This window comes from Colius striatus, chromosome 15 (assembly GCF_028858725.1).
Source record: "Colius striatus isolate bColStr4 chromosome 15, bColStr4.1.hap1, whole genome shotgun sequence".
In the NCBI taxonomy this organism is placed as follows: Eukaryota; Metazoa; Chordata; class Aves; order Coliiformes; family Coliidae; genus Colius; species Colius striatus.
Window position 1 is genome coordinate 15,612,564 of NC_084773.1, and position 16,081 is coordinate 15,628,644.

The window sequence follows — 16,081 nt, forward strand, 5'->3', positions numbered from 1 at the left end:
CGTTCTGGACTGCGTCACACCAAGTACTGAGCCTCCTCAGCCAGGACTTGGTGATGCCCAAGATGTAAATGTTTCTTTCACATGAGTCTGAGTACACACCTGAGGATGAGCTATAAAATTCCATCATGGCAAGACTGGGAATATTGCCCACCATAGCGACCAGAAGAACCTGGAGCAAATAGAAACGCTCTTGATATTTGTAACTGGTGATCATGAGAGAGAAGAGATGCTCTTCTCATCCAGCTCACCTCAATGAATGGCTATGCCCAGCGTAGAGCCAGCTTCTGTCCTGGAGAACATGAGCAGAGTAATGTGGGGAAGGAACAGTAACAGGGTGCAGTGATACAACTAACTCATGCTATACAGGGGGCATGGCCGCTACACAGCACATGTGGAACGTGTCTCAGACCCTTGTCAGAGTGGTCAAAACAAACCAGTCAAGGACAGGAAACCATGAAAACCATGAAAACAATGAGTAGACCAGAACTAGTGTTGTTTCTGGCACAGGTTGAGAAAATGCTGATCATTAGGACTTCTATGAACATTCCTGACCTTGCTCAGGAAGGCTCTTAATTAAATGATTACATCCCTCAACTTCTGCAGAACTCAGGCACACACTTGTATGCTTTCCCCAGCAAGGCTTTTTTCTGAATCAGGATATCCATGATTACAGTCAACTAATTATTTGAAAAGCATTTTCATCTAGGCTCCAAGCAATCAAATTAAACACAATTAATGTGGGTTTGGCAGGACTCCACACAAACAAAAGTTGCTCTGCTTTTTGCATAAAATTGGAAAATCAGTTTTTGCTAATAGCCTGATGAATGAAATCTGTTGGTGCAGCTTTTTTTGCTGTTTTCACAACTTCTCCATTTTGCTGCAAAACTGTTGATGCAATTCTGTTCTGATAAATGAAGCCCCAGATCTCACAACATCCTGCCTTTAGTACAAGGCCTTGTAGGAAGCAGAGACTCAGAAAGAATGAATTGCTATGGTTTGCAGTAAAGGTTGATAAGGAAAAAGAGAAAGGGCATGCTGAAAATAAAGGAATCAACTGTATGCCACTTTATCAAAAGAGATACAGCAAGACCATGTTACAAATCACAAGGCTCTAGCAGCTATAGGAGATTTCAGGTAGGAAGGCAAACAGAATAACACACATTGGAAAACAAACATACCTATAAATAATACTGAAAATCAAACCTCATTTTGGACAGAAAGTGCAAGCATCCACTTTTTAATGAAGCTCAAAACAATAATCTGCCTTTCTCCTTAGTCAGTACTTTACTATGAAATTCACTTGACTTTTGTCTCTGTGAACAGCTATCTTTATGGATCATTTTTTCACAATGAAGCAGGGAGTAAAGCACATCTAAACCTGAAGGCAATGTGTGTCTATTTTTGGCTCAGTGAATTAGAGTACATTGCTTTTACATTGTTTTTGTTGCAAAAGTCATGAGCCTTCATGGCTGTAAAACACATGTCAGCCATAGAAAGGATGAATAACTTGGAAATGACATGAAGCTGTGTCAGAATGTGGATCTATCTGTATGAAATCATAATTGGAATAAGAAGAATCAGACTGATGAATGAAATCTTTAGTAAACAAAGAGATATGAACTTTTGCAATACGCTGAAGCAAAGCAAGAGCAGGAGTAGTGGTCATTAAGTATTAATATTATTTACAAACCAAGATTAATCTGTAAGATAGGCAGAATTTCAGGGTGAAATATTTGAACTGATGCAATGTCGTACAAGATGACAATGTTAATTACTCTGTGCTGACCAAAAGGAGGTCTTCATGGAGGAAAACCCCCTCCCGGAGTGGGATGCCCTGGAGATGCACATAGGCACTCAGGAGTAACATAAAGCTCTGTACCCACTAGTTCAAGGCACTGAGTGTTGGATAAATGCAGCCCAGCTGCCTTGAAGCCCCAGATGCTCTAGTTTTGTGGGAAGCTGGAAGGCTGCAGCTGAAGGGACAGCGATGCACCCTGCAGATATGAGGTCCCTCACACAGGTTTGTTTCAGGCTCTCAACATAGGCTTTAGATAATCAAAATCATGTGCATTTTGTCACGTTAAGCACTTCCAAGCTGTTTATAGTTTGCACATTTTTGCATTGTTATTGCACAATTTAGCTGAAGACTTTCAGATCAAACTGTCCCAAAATCACAGGGCAATTCAGTAGTAGCCAACTTTCAATCCTGTTAATTGCTCACAAGAAAAAAAACCTCCTGTTTGGGCTAATGTGTGCATTAGGAAGTGGGAGTTAGCAGTTTCTTTTGCACAGAATGAAACCCTCTTCATGGCAGCAAGTGTATATTAAGTGGCATCAAGTATCACTTGTACAAAATGATACTTTCCAAGGACCACTGAAGAACTGACTTCTTCTCTGAGGTTCCAGCATGATTTCTTTTTGACATCCCCAGCATTTTGTCTAAAAACACCTGTCTCATCAAGTTATCCTTTTAAACAGAGAAGAAACTGGATAAAGAAAACAGATGTCTGATGCATCCTCAACAGAAATACAGGAAAGCATGACAAGAAAGCATATGCCATGTATTTTTTTATGTTTTTTTCTTTCTGTTGCTATTATTAATACCATGCAAATAATGTGCACAAGAATCTTTAAAACATCTTTTAACCATTCAGTAAATCGTTTCATAGTAAAATTAATTCAGTACTGTAAATCAGCCACACAAATTTTATGACTTTGCTTTTATATTTTAGGTCACATCTGGGAACCTATAGGCCATGGTACTTTGGTGCACCTTCAGAGAATGATCCTTGCTTTTGATTGAGGATGCACTCTCCTCAGCTCTCCATGCCTATGGTTAGGACCTGTGTTTCCAGGAGTGGGACACACTATGTGGTATATAGCAGCAAAAAATCTGCCTAATGTTTTTGGGAGACAGCCCTGAGTTACACAACTGCAGTTCAAAGGTTACAAAGGCAAAGGCTTTGCCAGCAGACTCAACACTTCAAAGCAGTGGCAACAATTGTTGGATCAAACAAAGAGGAAAGAAGTTGCCTGTGGGTCCACAATGCAAGAGAAAAAACAGGATTCAGAAAAAACTTTCTGAGAAAAAATGAGAAAAAAAACCTGCTCATTTATATGGAACAAAAGCCTGACTCAAGAAACTCTCCAAGCTGCTTCCACATCCAATCAATATTTTCTCTGGCACATATGGAATGAACCTCAGCCAACTTCCTCCAGATATTCTTGTTTCTGACTATCCTTAGGCAGAAGCAAGACAGCTAATTCAATGAATCTCATTTATACTGGTGGTTCACCAGTCTTGGAGGGATGGTCTCACCATCCAGTTTTTGTGGCTCAACAAATTACTGCAGGTAAACAGCCACAGATACACCAGCAGATGCACTCTTAGCTCAGAGATGCAAAGTCATGTCACAGAGGCTCTGTCCTCTAATGACGGAAAATCTGAAGACTGAAATTTATGGCAAGTACAAAGGAAAGGAAGAGAAAATTTCAAGACTAGTCATAGATGACTAGATGAAGCCTGCTCTGCAGAAGCCACATAAATAAGGTGGAATTCCCATTCTATATAAGCCTGACTCCTCCTTAGCACCAAAGTCACATCAGATTGGGAATGGACCAAATAACCTTGGGCTGAGGTGTGATGCCAACAATTTGGATTTGCTTATATCCTCATTAAATGTTCAGCTTTTCTCTCTGCAGACCATTTCCTATTCTTGTCTCTCTCCTGCTGCAGCAAACTTCCTCAAAAGTTCTCTTTTAAGAAACCATTTGCTGCAAAACTAAAGCTATTTAGACTCCTTGAAGAGATGAAATCATCTCCATTCCAACTTCAACAACTTGAGGCTCAGACTGCCCTGTGAAACCAATTGATTGATAAGGATGTGCTTAGGACCTTAGCCACTTACAGGTATTTAATTGAAAATTCAGACACAATTCTGCAGGCAGCTTCCTACATTGATATAATTTGTTAGTTTACTTTAGAAAAAATCCTGCAGCTTGCACAATTCCACCTGGGAAGGAACATGTGTGCCATCTTCCTCTCCCAGGCCCTGGAAATATCAAGAAACATAGTGATTTCATGTATTTTAGGAACTTTGGGCCCACAACAAAGGTGGCATTTTCAAACTGCGCCGACCATTTACTCACAAGCATTTTAAAGGATCAATTTCAGATAATCTGTATGCTCATTTGGAGACAGAAAAACCTCATTTAGGAATTTGGAAGAGGATGTCCTAAGAAGCAAAGCCAAGTTTCTCTTTTACTGCCTCTTTGTTATGTACCCAGGAAGCAAAGCTGATGGATTAGCATCCAAAACTGAAACTGGCACCATCTCAGATTCACGCGATTTACAGCAACTGCTGAGTAAATTGGGATACTTTTTTTAGTTCCTACTCTTCCTTTTTACAAAATAAATCTTAAGAAAATACAATCCCAAAGGCCTAACAGGCACACATTTACAGATGGCAGCAGTGGGTCATAAATGACATCTTTTCCTGGCACGATTTATGAGAGCCAAATAAACTGAACATATTATGAGCCGTTTATAATGTTCTTCAGCATAACAGACAGCCAAGAGACAGAGCAGAAAGCCTGTTGTAACAAAAGGTATTGAAGTGAGAAGGAGAACAGTGTCTATAATTACCACTCTGGTGATAAAACAAGCATAGTACAGCAGATGGGTTTAACACAAGGATCACTATTAAATTCAACATTGGCTTGAATGCCAAGGGATGAATATTCACAAAGGAGTGAATAGAGTGAAAGTGTACAAAGGCAGCAAACAAAGGTAGCTTAACTAACCTTGAAGTTACTTGCAACTCTAACAAAAAAGATCAAAACCCACATAATTCTCCATGTTGGTTGAACAGCCCCTCTGCAGTCAAAAACTTCCACAGCTAGGTTACACAAATGACAGGACTGAGTACACCGATGGCAAAGGATCCTAACCATGTAACACTGATAAAAAGAGATGTAAAACTCAAAACTGAAATGAACCCCAAACCCAACAGTATCGATTTGCAGAGCTTTTTCACTTACCACTTCATAAACTTTGCAGTTCTTCATCAGAAACACATTCTTAACTCATCTTTTCATCAGCTTCATAGTTGTAGAACATCGTTGGACAGAACACGAGCCAAGCTGCAATCTAAAAAAGGGTTTCTGCTAATTCTTAGAAGTTTTGAAAAATATTTTATGGTCAGAAGTAAGGCTGGAATTAATTAGAGTAAGGCTGAACCATGCAGCATGGAACTGCAATGCTCACGCTTTAGAGCTGGGCTCCAGCTCTCTGGCTTTGGAAGCAGTAGAAAGGACGCCACAACTAACAGGCATTTTGAGTAACTTTTCCTGTCAACTTGCAGTATTTTTTAAATGGAATCTTTCTATAAAATATAACTTCAGTATTAACTATAGAATATCTTCTTTAGCTTGAGACTCAACACTTCAGAGACACACTTCAAAAGCTTGAGACTCACCTAATCAGGTCTCTATGATAGTTTAAACTATGCTCTAAGACAAACGAGGAGAGGAAAACCAGAAGTAACAGCAAAAGGTACAAATTCAGAAGGAATGTGTACCATTATAATATTATTTCAGATTAAAAAGGCACTGAAAATCATAAAAGATGCTAACTTAGAATGCCAACTTTCTCAGTGACCCATCCATAGCCCTAAAGGCTTGGGCTGCATCAGATGGTGTGACTGAAGACACAAACCCTTCACCAGTGACTCTCTCAGCTGCCAGTACTCCAGGAAAACATAAAAGTGGGGACTTTACACTATACAATATTTAAAAGTTGCTTTACAAAAAAAAAACTATGTAAAGTAAATAATTTTGCAATCTTAACAGTCATGCATTTTAAGAACTAAGAGATGGGAGACACATAGCCTTGGCGACAGCTATAGAGATGTCTGTGTGTATATATATACACACACACACACACACTTATCATCACATCTGTATATGGTATCAACAATCTCAAGAACAGCAATGGAGAGCTTGCTGCCTTATCTTGATTTTACACTGTTGCACGTGCAGATGTGTTAGGGAAGGAGCAGGGATACAAAGCCCAGATGTAGTAACAAACCCTGCTTCACCTAAACCCTTTGCTTCTGATTATTCTGGGCAAGAAAATTTTATATTGGAAATCTGTGAACTTTCACTTGTCAAAGGTTGCCCTTTGCTTCTCAAATGCTTTAGGCTTGTCAGATGATTAGTATCTATTTAATGGATGACTAACACACACATACTGGATGGCCCTTGGAGAATGTAACCTATAGTCGACTAATTTAGACAGGGATGAGTAACACTGAGGTGTGGTTCCTCCTTTATCTTATCACTACACTCATATGTATGCTTTGTATGGAAAACTTTATTTGATAATAAAAATAGCATTCACAGACTTTCTCCTTCTTTGTTGCTACATCATATACATAGTGTCTGTTCCAAGGAAAGAAGCTCGTACTGGGTAAGTCCACGTCTACTCATACTAGTGTTATGTATAAACCAAATCAGTCAAATAAAGCTATGAACAATGTAGTATTTATATATGCATAGTGTTTTATAAAAAAGATTGGCCCACATACTGCTTTTCATCAACACGGAAAAGAGCATTATGTCTACAGCACATTGCAAGAAATGATGATTGAAGAACATAGATTGCATACAAGTGCTTAATAATACATAAGCAGGCCCACCATGAAGAAGAAATGATATTCAAACCAACAAAAGCTTTAGAATTACTTATACAGTCTCCCATTTTTAAAACAGCTTTACATACCTGATTCAGTTTACATTAAAATATATTCCCTGAATCAATTTGTTCCATTTTCAGAAATATAAACACTTAATCACATTCCTCACAGCTAAATTTTGTCATAAATCCTCTTTTATACAAGAAAAAGGCAACAGTTTTGTGTTTGTTTGTTTTTCCAACAGGCTCTATTAATTACAATTTAAACTGTACACACAATGATCGGCCATCTTCTTCCTTGGTTTTGTTTTTACAGTACCATGGCAACAACAGTGATAGACTTGCAATGTTCTTGTGTTCATATGGAAAATGTGAAACAGTATACATGTACACACCAATGCACTGTAAAAAGCAGCAGTTTACTTTAGTGGTCCAACAGTAACGGCAAACATTTTGGCTCAGCTAGGCAGTAATCCATTAAAATCTTATACCAATACTACAGCAGACTTACCACACAACTTGCAAATTTAAAAATACAACTTAGAAACTTGCAGGTTTCCCTTTTTACTGATGTTCTTAGATTCAAATTGACAGCATAACCAGTACTGAGAGGCTTCTACAACCAGTTTGGCTCACCGATTGCCTCCTTTTGCCTGTGGTTTTGTTTCCCCCAGCAAGTGCACTCCTTTTGTCTCAGTAAGGATGATCCGGTAAAATAAAACAAAAAAACCCCTTAAACATAGAGTGAGAAGAAGAGAGAGCTTTTGGAATTTGGCAAAATGAGAAAAGCCCACTGGTTTTGCCTGAGCAGAAGGAATACACCTGCGCCGAGAGGGAAGAACTGCGCTCCCCTCGCATTGTGCCTTGTCCCAGGATCCCAATCCCTTCCCTTGCTTCAAAGCAGACAAACAATACCATGCATGCTCGAGTTGCTGTCCATATACATCTAGAAGATGAGGAGGGCTGCGGCGGCTGCCTGAATGAAATATCTTTAAATGTTGCTGAGGCTAATAATGAGAGATCAACAGTCTAAGTTAGTGTGTGACACAGGCATGGTGGTTACCAGTCTCTCTGCCTTTGCACATCCTTGTAGAGGGGCCTGAAAGTATAAACTGTTCACGGAACAAACTAGAAATTCCTTATTGTAAATCATCTTGTGCTGTGTGGGTTTGCATTTTTTTTCTTTTTTAATTATTTATTATTATTTATAAATATCCTTCATTGAAACAGTAGTCTCTTCCAACAGTTCTTGCAATTTTAGGAACATCTGTCTCTTTCTTTTTTAATTCCTTCAGCAGGAGCGTTCCATTCCTACTGAGATGAACAAATTTTCTTCCTTCCCCACCCCCAACCCTTAAAAAAATTTTCTACATACAGTGTAGCAGTGAGTCACTTAGAGAACAGTCTGGATCAAATCATTCAAACTTGGTCATAAAATCCTTTGTGTATATTATATTACTGGCTACCCCCATTTACTATATTGGGGAGGAGGGGGAAAGTAGCCCAATACAGGAATTATTCTTAAGAAATCTACAAAGAATGTAGAAACAAAATTTTATAATCCTTTAGGACCAACATTTGGCAAGTAATTAAAAAAAAAAAAAAGAATACACTGAAAAATACTTTTTTTAATATTATACATCAGGCACAACACTTTTATTTTTGTCGTTGTCATTTCATCTGCATAAAAGGTTTGTCGGGTCAGCGGGTGCCGGCTGTCTCCTCGCCCGCGGGAGCCAGATGGGCTCAGCTCCCGCACTCTCTCCTCCACTCCCGTGGCGTGGGGCAGGTGCTGGGGACCCCAGGGGAGCCCCTCAGATGCTGAGGTCGGTGCTGCACTCCTTGTAGGGCCGCCTGCGCTGCTCGGGCGGCTGCCTGCGGCCCGGCTCGTGCTTCCAGGCCGGGTCTCCCCTCTCGCGGTGGCCGCTTCGCTCCTCCCTGAGCCGTTTGTCGGGCGACCTCTCCCTCCGCCGGTCGGACGACTTGGCCCTGCGGTCGAGGGAGTTCTCTCTTCTCCGGTCCGGTGACCTCCTCGGCTCCGTGAGTCTCTCCAGTGACCGCCGGCGGCGGCTGGGCGACCGCTCTCTGCGTCTCTCCGGGGAGAGGTCTCTCCTCCTCTCGCGCCGCTCCCGCCTCTCCAAAGTGTTGTCAGCGCTCCTCGTCCCTTCCCTCCGCTTTTCGGGAGACCTCCTCTTCTGCCCGTTCACTACCACCACCACCCTCTCGTGCCTCTTCTCCGGCGACCTCTCCGTCCTCCTGCCTGGCACGTGGTCGTTGGTTTTAGAAGTCCCATTCCATGTGTGGTGTTCATTGGGATGTCTGCTAAACTCTCTGCTGCCTTTTAGGTCTCTAACGTAAGTCCTCTTGTCCCCATGTTGTGATGATTTGTGAAGGTCTGGTGGATAACTGGACTCCGATGATGGGTGCTGCCGGCGGTCGGATGGCACTGGTTTCATTTCCGATACACTTTGTGAACCTGTGGCGGGACTGTTCCTGTCACTGCTGGGGTCTGAAAGAAAATAACAGCAAAGCGTTTGGTACCGATGCCTTCCGCGGCGCCGTGACACCACTTATTACTCTTCAGACTTCATTAGTGACAAAAACAAACAACTGTTAAAGCAGTCAGTGAAGGCTAACCGAAGCTTTTTGTTAATTTAAGTGTGAACAACGAGAGTTACGAGTTAGTACTGGTGCTGCTCTGTTCGTTAGCTGTGTTTTGGTCCGAGCTGATATCATCTTTGGGCTCTTCTGGTCATGGGGCATTTTACATTTTTCCCCAGGCCCAATTCATAATGTTTCAGTTACATTACTTTCTTTCCAGTGGGGAACCAAAAAAAAATCTCTATTGTAGTTTGGGTTGTTGGCTGTTTTTTTAACAGTTTCCAATAAAGCGGGCCTTTAGGAAATGATTTGGTTTTTAAGTCTTTTGAAAGAGCTGCCTTCCAGGTGTGGGAGGCCTTGCTTCAAATAGCAGAAAGTGTACAGAAAATAGAATGGATTATTAAGTTTTCACCTCGTAAAATAGCATTTTGAAGGCGTGAGAATTAGACTGTAATCACGCAATTTCCATTTCCTTTAAGACATTACTTAACCTCACTTAGTTCTACCATGTTATGAAAAGTCCTAGAGTAGATTTTGGTTTTGCCACAATGATTTGAACAACGATGACAGAGGTTATGATGTTTTCTCATATCAAAGCAATGGAAAGATACTGTAATATGTAGGATGGCTTTGACTAGAATCTAATCTCCTGTATTTTTAACGTAGCTTTTCGGGTAAAATACAGCTGAGCCACCTCTGCGAGACAAACTGCAAAGCACAACAAGAAAACAACCCCCAAAATTAAACCCCAGCCCTGCACTGTAGCTAAGCCACGATTCCTCACGTCATTTGTAATGGATGTTTATGAATGATTCATTACACACACAGCAAACATTAAAGGAGCTGCGCTGACTGAATGCGTGCGTGGCTTTGAGTTGCTTATTGTTTTCATCCTTTTTAAAGCAACTCCCGAGCGGCAGCTCAGCTGGCGATGGCTACACTTCCTGTGGGCTTCATAGAATAGTAGGGTTGGAAGGGACCTTTAGAGATCACCTAGTCCAACCCCCCTGCAGAAGCAGGTCAACCTAGATCAGGTAGCATGTCAGGTAACGTGTCCAGGCGGGTCTTGAAGACCTCCATGGAAGGAGACTCCACAGTCCCTCTGGGTAGCCTGCTCGGCGCTCGCACCCAGACATCCACCTCCAGGCGGACTGTCCCAATGGCAACGACGGAAAACCCTCACCAACACTTGCTTTTATATTCTGCTTTTCTGCTTTTTGTCTTCCCTCCCCCAAGCCAAACACTCTACACGCTTATTCCTCCTGTCACCTTGCCGAGAGTCTCCCATCTGACGGTATTTCCACCCCTTAGCTTGGGAGGGTTCAGTGTGTGCATGGGCCATGGTTTTTGTGACTTCCAGGTGAAACCCATGTGGCGACTCACGTGTGTACACTTTTATTAGCTTTTTCAGGCCGCAGCTGGGGACCACACCACTTTTTCCGTAGCTGTAAGCAGGTGGAAACCTGGCTATGGAGAGAGGTGCAAGCGAAGTGTAAACGTGTCCTTTGGTGTACTTAACAACTCAGGGGACGGCAGGGTGCTCAGAATGAATTGCTGTACATATAAAATATAGCGAAGCGGAAAGCAATGTGAGGGAATTAGGCCACAGCACAAAAACACCTAATATTGATTTTAGCTACAAACCGTAGTTTGATTATGGCCCATAAGGTAGAAGCAAGACTCCCCGAGCTTGTCATTTCTCATACATGCAGCGATATTAGGAGGTATCATCGCTGAGGAAGGAAGAGCCCAGCACCAAGAAAAGTAAGAGAAAGAGAAAGAGAAAAGTAGAAAATTTAGATTCCCTATAACAAAGATGAAAGAAAGAAAAATCTTCATATTTTATCTTAGAATAAAGAAAGTTTATTTTTCCAGTCAGATTGTCTAGGCTTCACCCAAATATAAGGCTGCAAAGACAGCAGTTGTTATTATTGTGACATAAAGAGACATCTAAGAGGTGATTCAATAACCCAGACAACGAGAGCATCCATTCTAAAAGACAGCTGGAACAGCGACACAGAATGTCATAGAAAAAACATTAACAATCAAACAACAACGAAAAATAAAGTCCACCAGAGACCACAACATTAAAAATAAGTACAAAACTCATTACAAAAATATACAGCCTCATAGAGAAGCACGTTCCAATCGAGTCAGAAAAATATTGGAACTTAACATTATTAGAGGAACCATTTGTGACTGCAGCGAACAGAACAGAGAGAGGAAGGAGTCCCAAATGTTACAAGGATATTCTTGACAGTAGTGCAACCCCTGTATATTAAATCCTTGCTTGGAGAATGAACGTTTAGTGGTTTAGCATTAGCCAAAAGAAAATCAGTGGTGGATTTCCATCCTCAGTGCAACAGACATATGCTTTGAGAAGTGAAGCACTTAATTTACAGGGTATTTATGCAGTCTAGCGTATGATACAGTACTGTACATCCAAAGGAGTATAGGAAAAGACAAAAGTAGAAGAACATTACAGAATTTCAGTGCCATCATTGAACCTTCTGGTGTGCTATTTATATTACAGAAGTGTAAACCCACAAGTTCCCTTCCATACTGTTAAACACTTCAATTGTTTGTTGGTTACACTCTGAATTGGTCATTTTAAGTTAAATAATGAGCAGAGTGAGCAGACACTCTCAAAACGTGGTACAGCAAATGAAAAGAAAATCTAGTTCATAATTTGTGCAGAAGGGTTTTGTTTCTGGTTTTAGGACATGGAGTGAACAATAAACACACTGACACAGAAATAACCCAAATACGGGGAGAAAAATGTAAAGGACATCCCTTCAATCATCAGTTTCTATAGAAACCTCAAAGACCTTTGGTTGGGAGTAGCCCTCCATCGAGGGCACAATATTTGATAATTATCTCAAATAAATAAGACATAATTATAATATTAAATAGTGTGCTAAGTCAAGTGACCCAGCAATCCCACCTCCAGGGGAAGAAAAGGAAACCTAATGCAATACTTAGTAAGAAACGAGGATTGAGTGTTTCCCCCAAGACAGACATGAGACCACCTTTTCTAATGCCCTCACTTTTTCAGACCTTACAAATTAACTAGTTGAAACCAGCAGGCAGTTTGAAAGGGGGGAGAAAAAGGCTCAGGAGGCCAAATCAATATATTTTTCAGTAAAGCTTTTCCTCTTTCTTCTTTTTCTTAAATACCTTTATAAATATTTACATGAATATTAAGGGAAGGCAAAAATCTCTTTAAGCCATCTCGGCATTCATGTCTATGGATACAGACAGGAACTAGGAGAAAAACCTAATCAAAAAGAAATATCACTAATATCACTGCTTCAAGGAGAATAACTCAGGGTCCCAGTTTTTGCATTGATTAGAAGTAGACACCTATTGGAAGCAACAATTCAGCCGCTGAGAAAACAGTTTGGCACAGTTCAATGACATTCCTTGTTTGGCTGGACAAGACAATAAAGTTTGTTTTGTTTTGTTTTCCTCTCTGATCACAAAAAATACTGCTATGATGATCTTGCCTGACACTGTGCCCCAAGTCCATGGAAGCAAGCAAAGGATGAAATGTGTAGAAAATTCAGCACAAGCGAGGCAATTAACCATATGTTGCAAAGGTTGGTAAGACACTGGTGAGAAAGGAAAATAAAAAAGAATTCCCGCTTCAGATCTTGAGATAAATCATTCATGGAGTGATGCCAGGGAAGAAAGGAATGTTTTCATAGTTTGACCCACCATATTCTGGGACAGAGCCATCTCCACGTTTCAGAAACAGGCGGACCCTGCGGCCACCGTTTTTAATCAGTTCGATGGCCCGAGCGTGCTTCATATTCTTGGTAGTTTCTCCGTTGATCTCTAAGATTTCATCACCGATCTGTCAATGGAATAAAAGAGTCCAAGGTTTGAAACAAGCCCTCACAAGGGTCACCACCAGCACATCACAAGACAACAGTCGCAACAGAGGTGGAAGAGGAACTATGCACTAGGTGGAGCTAAATTTGCCCAGCTCCTAGCAGCAGTCACAAAAACCACCATGCAGTGGCCTGGGAGACATGAAGACAACAGGGAAAGGCTGAGGTATCAAAATATTTCCTTGCTGTCCTGTAACACCACGTTGCATCACTGTACTGGTCAATACCTAGAGCTGTGTTAGAACTGGAGGTCTTAATTTTGTTCTAATTATTTGTGAAGTCTTTGGTCAAAATGGCTGGTTGTTTTACAGTCTGCTGTAACTGGGATGTTCAAATAGCTTTCCAGGTCCATTTCTCACTTGGATATAGTTATCTAACATGAACCAGCAAAGGTACTTTTGTAAATACTCATCAGGATAGAAAAACAGGGAAGAGCTTCTCAAAGCACTGACTTCCACAGCACAGCACTGATTTATTTTCATCAGCAAAAATTTTGGACCTATAAACTTACTCCTAGTAAAAGAATTTTGAAAATGCCCTTTGCATGATCTATCTGGAGAAGAAAAAGACATATTTTGTTGGACTAGATGAGATCCAGAGATCCTTTCCAATCCCTACCATTCTGTGACAGGCTGTAAAGTTATAATGCCTTCTGTAATGGAGGGGCAAAGAGGAATACAACTTGATATTTCTGTAGGCATTTTATATGTTTCCAATTTAGCTTATGTGGGAAGTTAATAGTTAACAATAATAAAAAATGATGTTATGAGTTTGGGACCCATGGCTCAATATACATGCCCCACTCTTCCCACGAGTAGAGGGGAGGATCAGGTGGAACACCCCAATTCTGTACTCACTGCTGCAGCTTTAATGGACCTGACAAAGACTGTGGCTATTACATTGTCATTGCTATGTGTATCTTTGATAGGTTCTAAAAGTTAGATTATGTGTTAAAATTTGGAAAGCTGAGCTGGAACAAGGGCGTGGAATCTTCCACTGCACACACACTGCTATACATTGTACACAAAGAGTGTCAGAAGCCACTGACAGAAGTAAATAGGAACCACTGCTCCTTTCAGTTAACATTTCATTTCCCTCTTAGTTGGCACAGCAGAAGGTGTGCCTGTAAGGGAGAGGCAGGGAAGTCAGCTTATCACAAAGAAACATGTTTAAAAATCTGTTTGTGCATACCCTCATCTTCCCACATCTCTCAGCTGGACCATCCTCCGCTAGCCGCAACACGTACAGATCCATATTGTACTCCCGGCCACCTCGCAGGCTAAAGCCAAACCCTTTGGCTCCTCTTTCCAGCTCAACAGTGTAAAAATCTTGGTCCTGCTGGAGGGAAGACAACATATGCACAATTGAACAGAAAGTTAAATGCTGCTCCACTCTCATTTTGAAATTATTCGACCAGCAAGCATTATTATTTTGTTACTCGTAATTAAAACAAGAAAACCAGCTGAGTTGTCATACACTGACCAGGATTTCCTGCTTCCTCAGATCCCACCCTGCAATTTGGAGCTCCAGGGGTGGTCTGCAAAAGGCTGTTTGAATGAATAGGCTTGGCCACGTCCCACACATTTTTAGGCACCTCTGGTACATCCCACCTCCCGTGCCCAGGGCAGAAAGGCACATTTCTGGAGGGTGGTCAGCACTGCCAGCTGCAAAGGGAGGCTTAGGGCAAACTCACTTCCAGTGCCAGGCTTCAGTTAAATGTCTCATGGTACCTGGAATGAGCCTATGTGATGGTGCTGGCTGTTCCTTTTTGTTACCACCTCATCTCTTCCTTTGCAAGAAGCTCAGAAGCGCATGCATTGCTGTTCACAAATGCTGTTAGCGTAGAGATGTTTTAAAGGACCTAGCAGAAGAGGTTACTTCTGGGATGGCCACTGGCAAGGACAGTTAACAGTGAGATAGATAATCTCTTTAATAAGATGTTATTTGCAAAAGCTGGAACACTACAGCTATTGCCCCTTATTAAATTTGCCTCTTTTCTGTCCTCTGAATTTATCATTTGCATGTAACAGTACTTTCTGGAGAAGCTCCTCGAAATAAGCAATTCAACAAACAAACACATAAACTACTACTGTCATAATAAAGTCAGTTTTTTGCCTTTTTTTTTTTTTCTCCCTGAAAGTCTTGATGAGAATGTGTTGGAAATGTGTCTCAGATGAAACTACAGCAACACATATTAAGAAACTAATCAGCAAATTTTTCTTTCTTAGGCAAACAGATCGAGGGAGAACAGCTTCCCAGTGGGAATTTCCAAGGGAAAGAGTTGAACCCAGCCCTCAAGCAGATTGGAAGCAACACTCTGTGGTAAAGAACACAATTAGAAAGGTACTCCTTACCTGTGCTGCTTGGGGTGGTTTGAAATCAAACTGGGATTCCTGCTTTGGTTTGGTGTTGTTCCTGCTGTAATGAATGAAAGAGGGAGAGAGGAAAAACAGAGCTCACGGGATTGAAGATGATCACGAAGTAACCAAAGAGAGGGCACATCAACATGCTCTCCTCAAGGAAAACAATCTGACCTGGTCTCCTGTGGTATTTGCTGAGGAGTGTGTGTGGTTGTAATTGTAGCAATTTTTTCTGCATTGGTCAATAAAGTAGCATTGGAGGATTCTGCAAAATAAATGGGGTTTTTCATTATGAGGGAAGATCATTGGCTATTCTCTGAAAGAAAAAAAAAAAGCTTTGCAAAGCCATTTCACTGGAAAACATCACGTTGTTTTTAAAGAACCTCAGATTGGCTGAAAGACCTCAAACCAAAAAATTAACAGGATAAAGTCTAGGCTAAGTCATTGTAATTATGTATACTGTGTATTAAAAACATGAGGAAATCTGGACCAGACAGACCTCTGGCCGTGACACACACTCAGAACAAAGACTG

The 16,081-nt window shown here is 41.1% G+C and overlaps 1 protein-coding gene across 22 annotated transcripts in view; it reads right to left on the reverse strand.

The window, feature by feature from the left end:
- Window positions 1-6,350: 6,350 nt before the first annotated feature.
- The window catches only part of MAGI1 (membrane associated guanylate kinase, WW and PDZ domain containing 1), a 332,909-nt gene continuing 323,178 nt past the window's right edge, over window positions 6,351-16,081 (reverse strand). For 11 of the 22 annotated variants that reach the window (XM_062008018.1, XM_062008017.1, XM_062008014.1 and 8 more), the window contains 5 exons: window positions 15,723-15,813; window positions 15,543-15,606; window positions 14,380-14,526; window positions 13,013-13,151; window positions 6,351-9,203 (listed from right to left, as the gene is read on the reverse strand). In XM_062008018.1, coding sequence (XP_061864002.1) covers window positions 8,509-9,203; window positions 13,013-13,151; window positions 14,380-14,526; window positions 15,543-15,606; window positions 15,723-15,813 — 1,136 coding nt within the window. In that variant the 3' untranslated portion in view covers window positions 6,351-8,508. Of the gene's footprint in view, window positions 9,204-12,962; window positions 13,152-14,379; window positions 14,527-15,542; window positions 15,607-15,722; window positions 15,814-16,081 lie in introns of those variants that run through there. The other 11 variants (XM_062008024.1, XM_062008025.1, XM_062008023.1 and 8 more) reach the window with 4 other exon arrangements.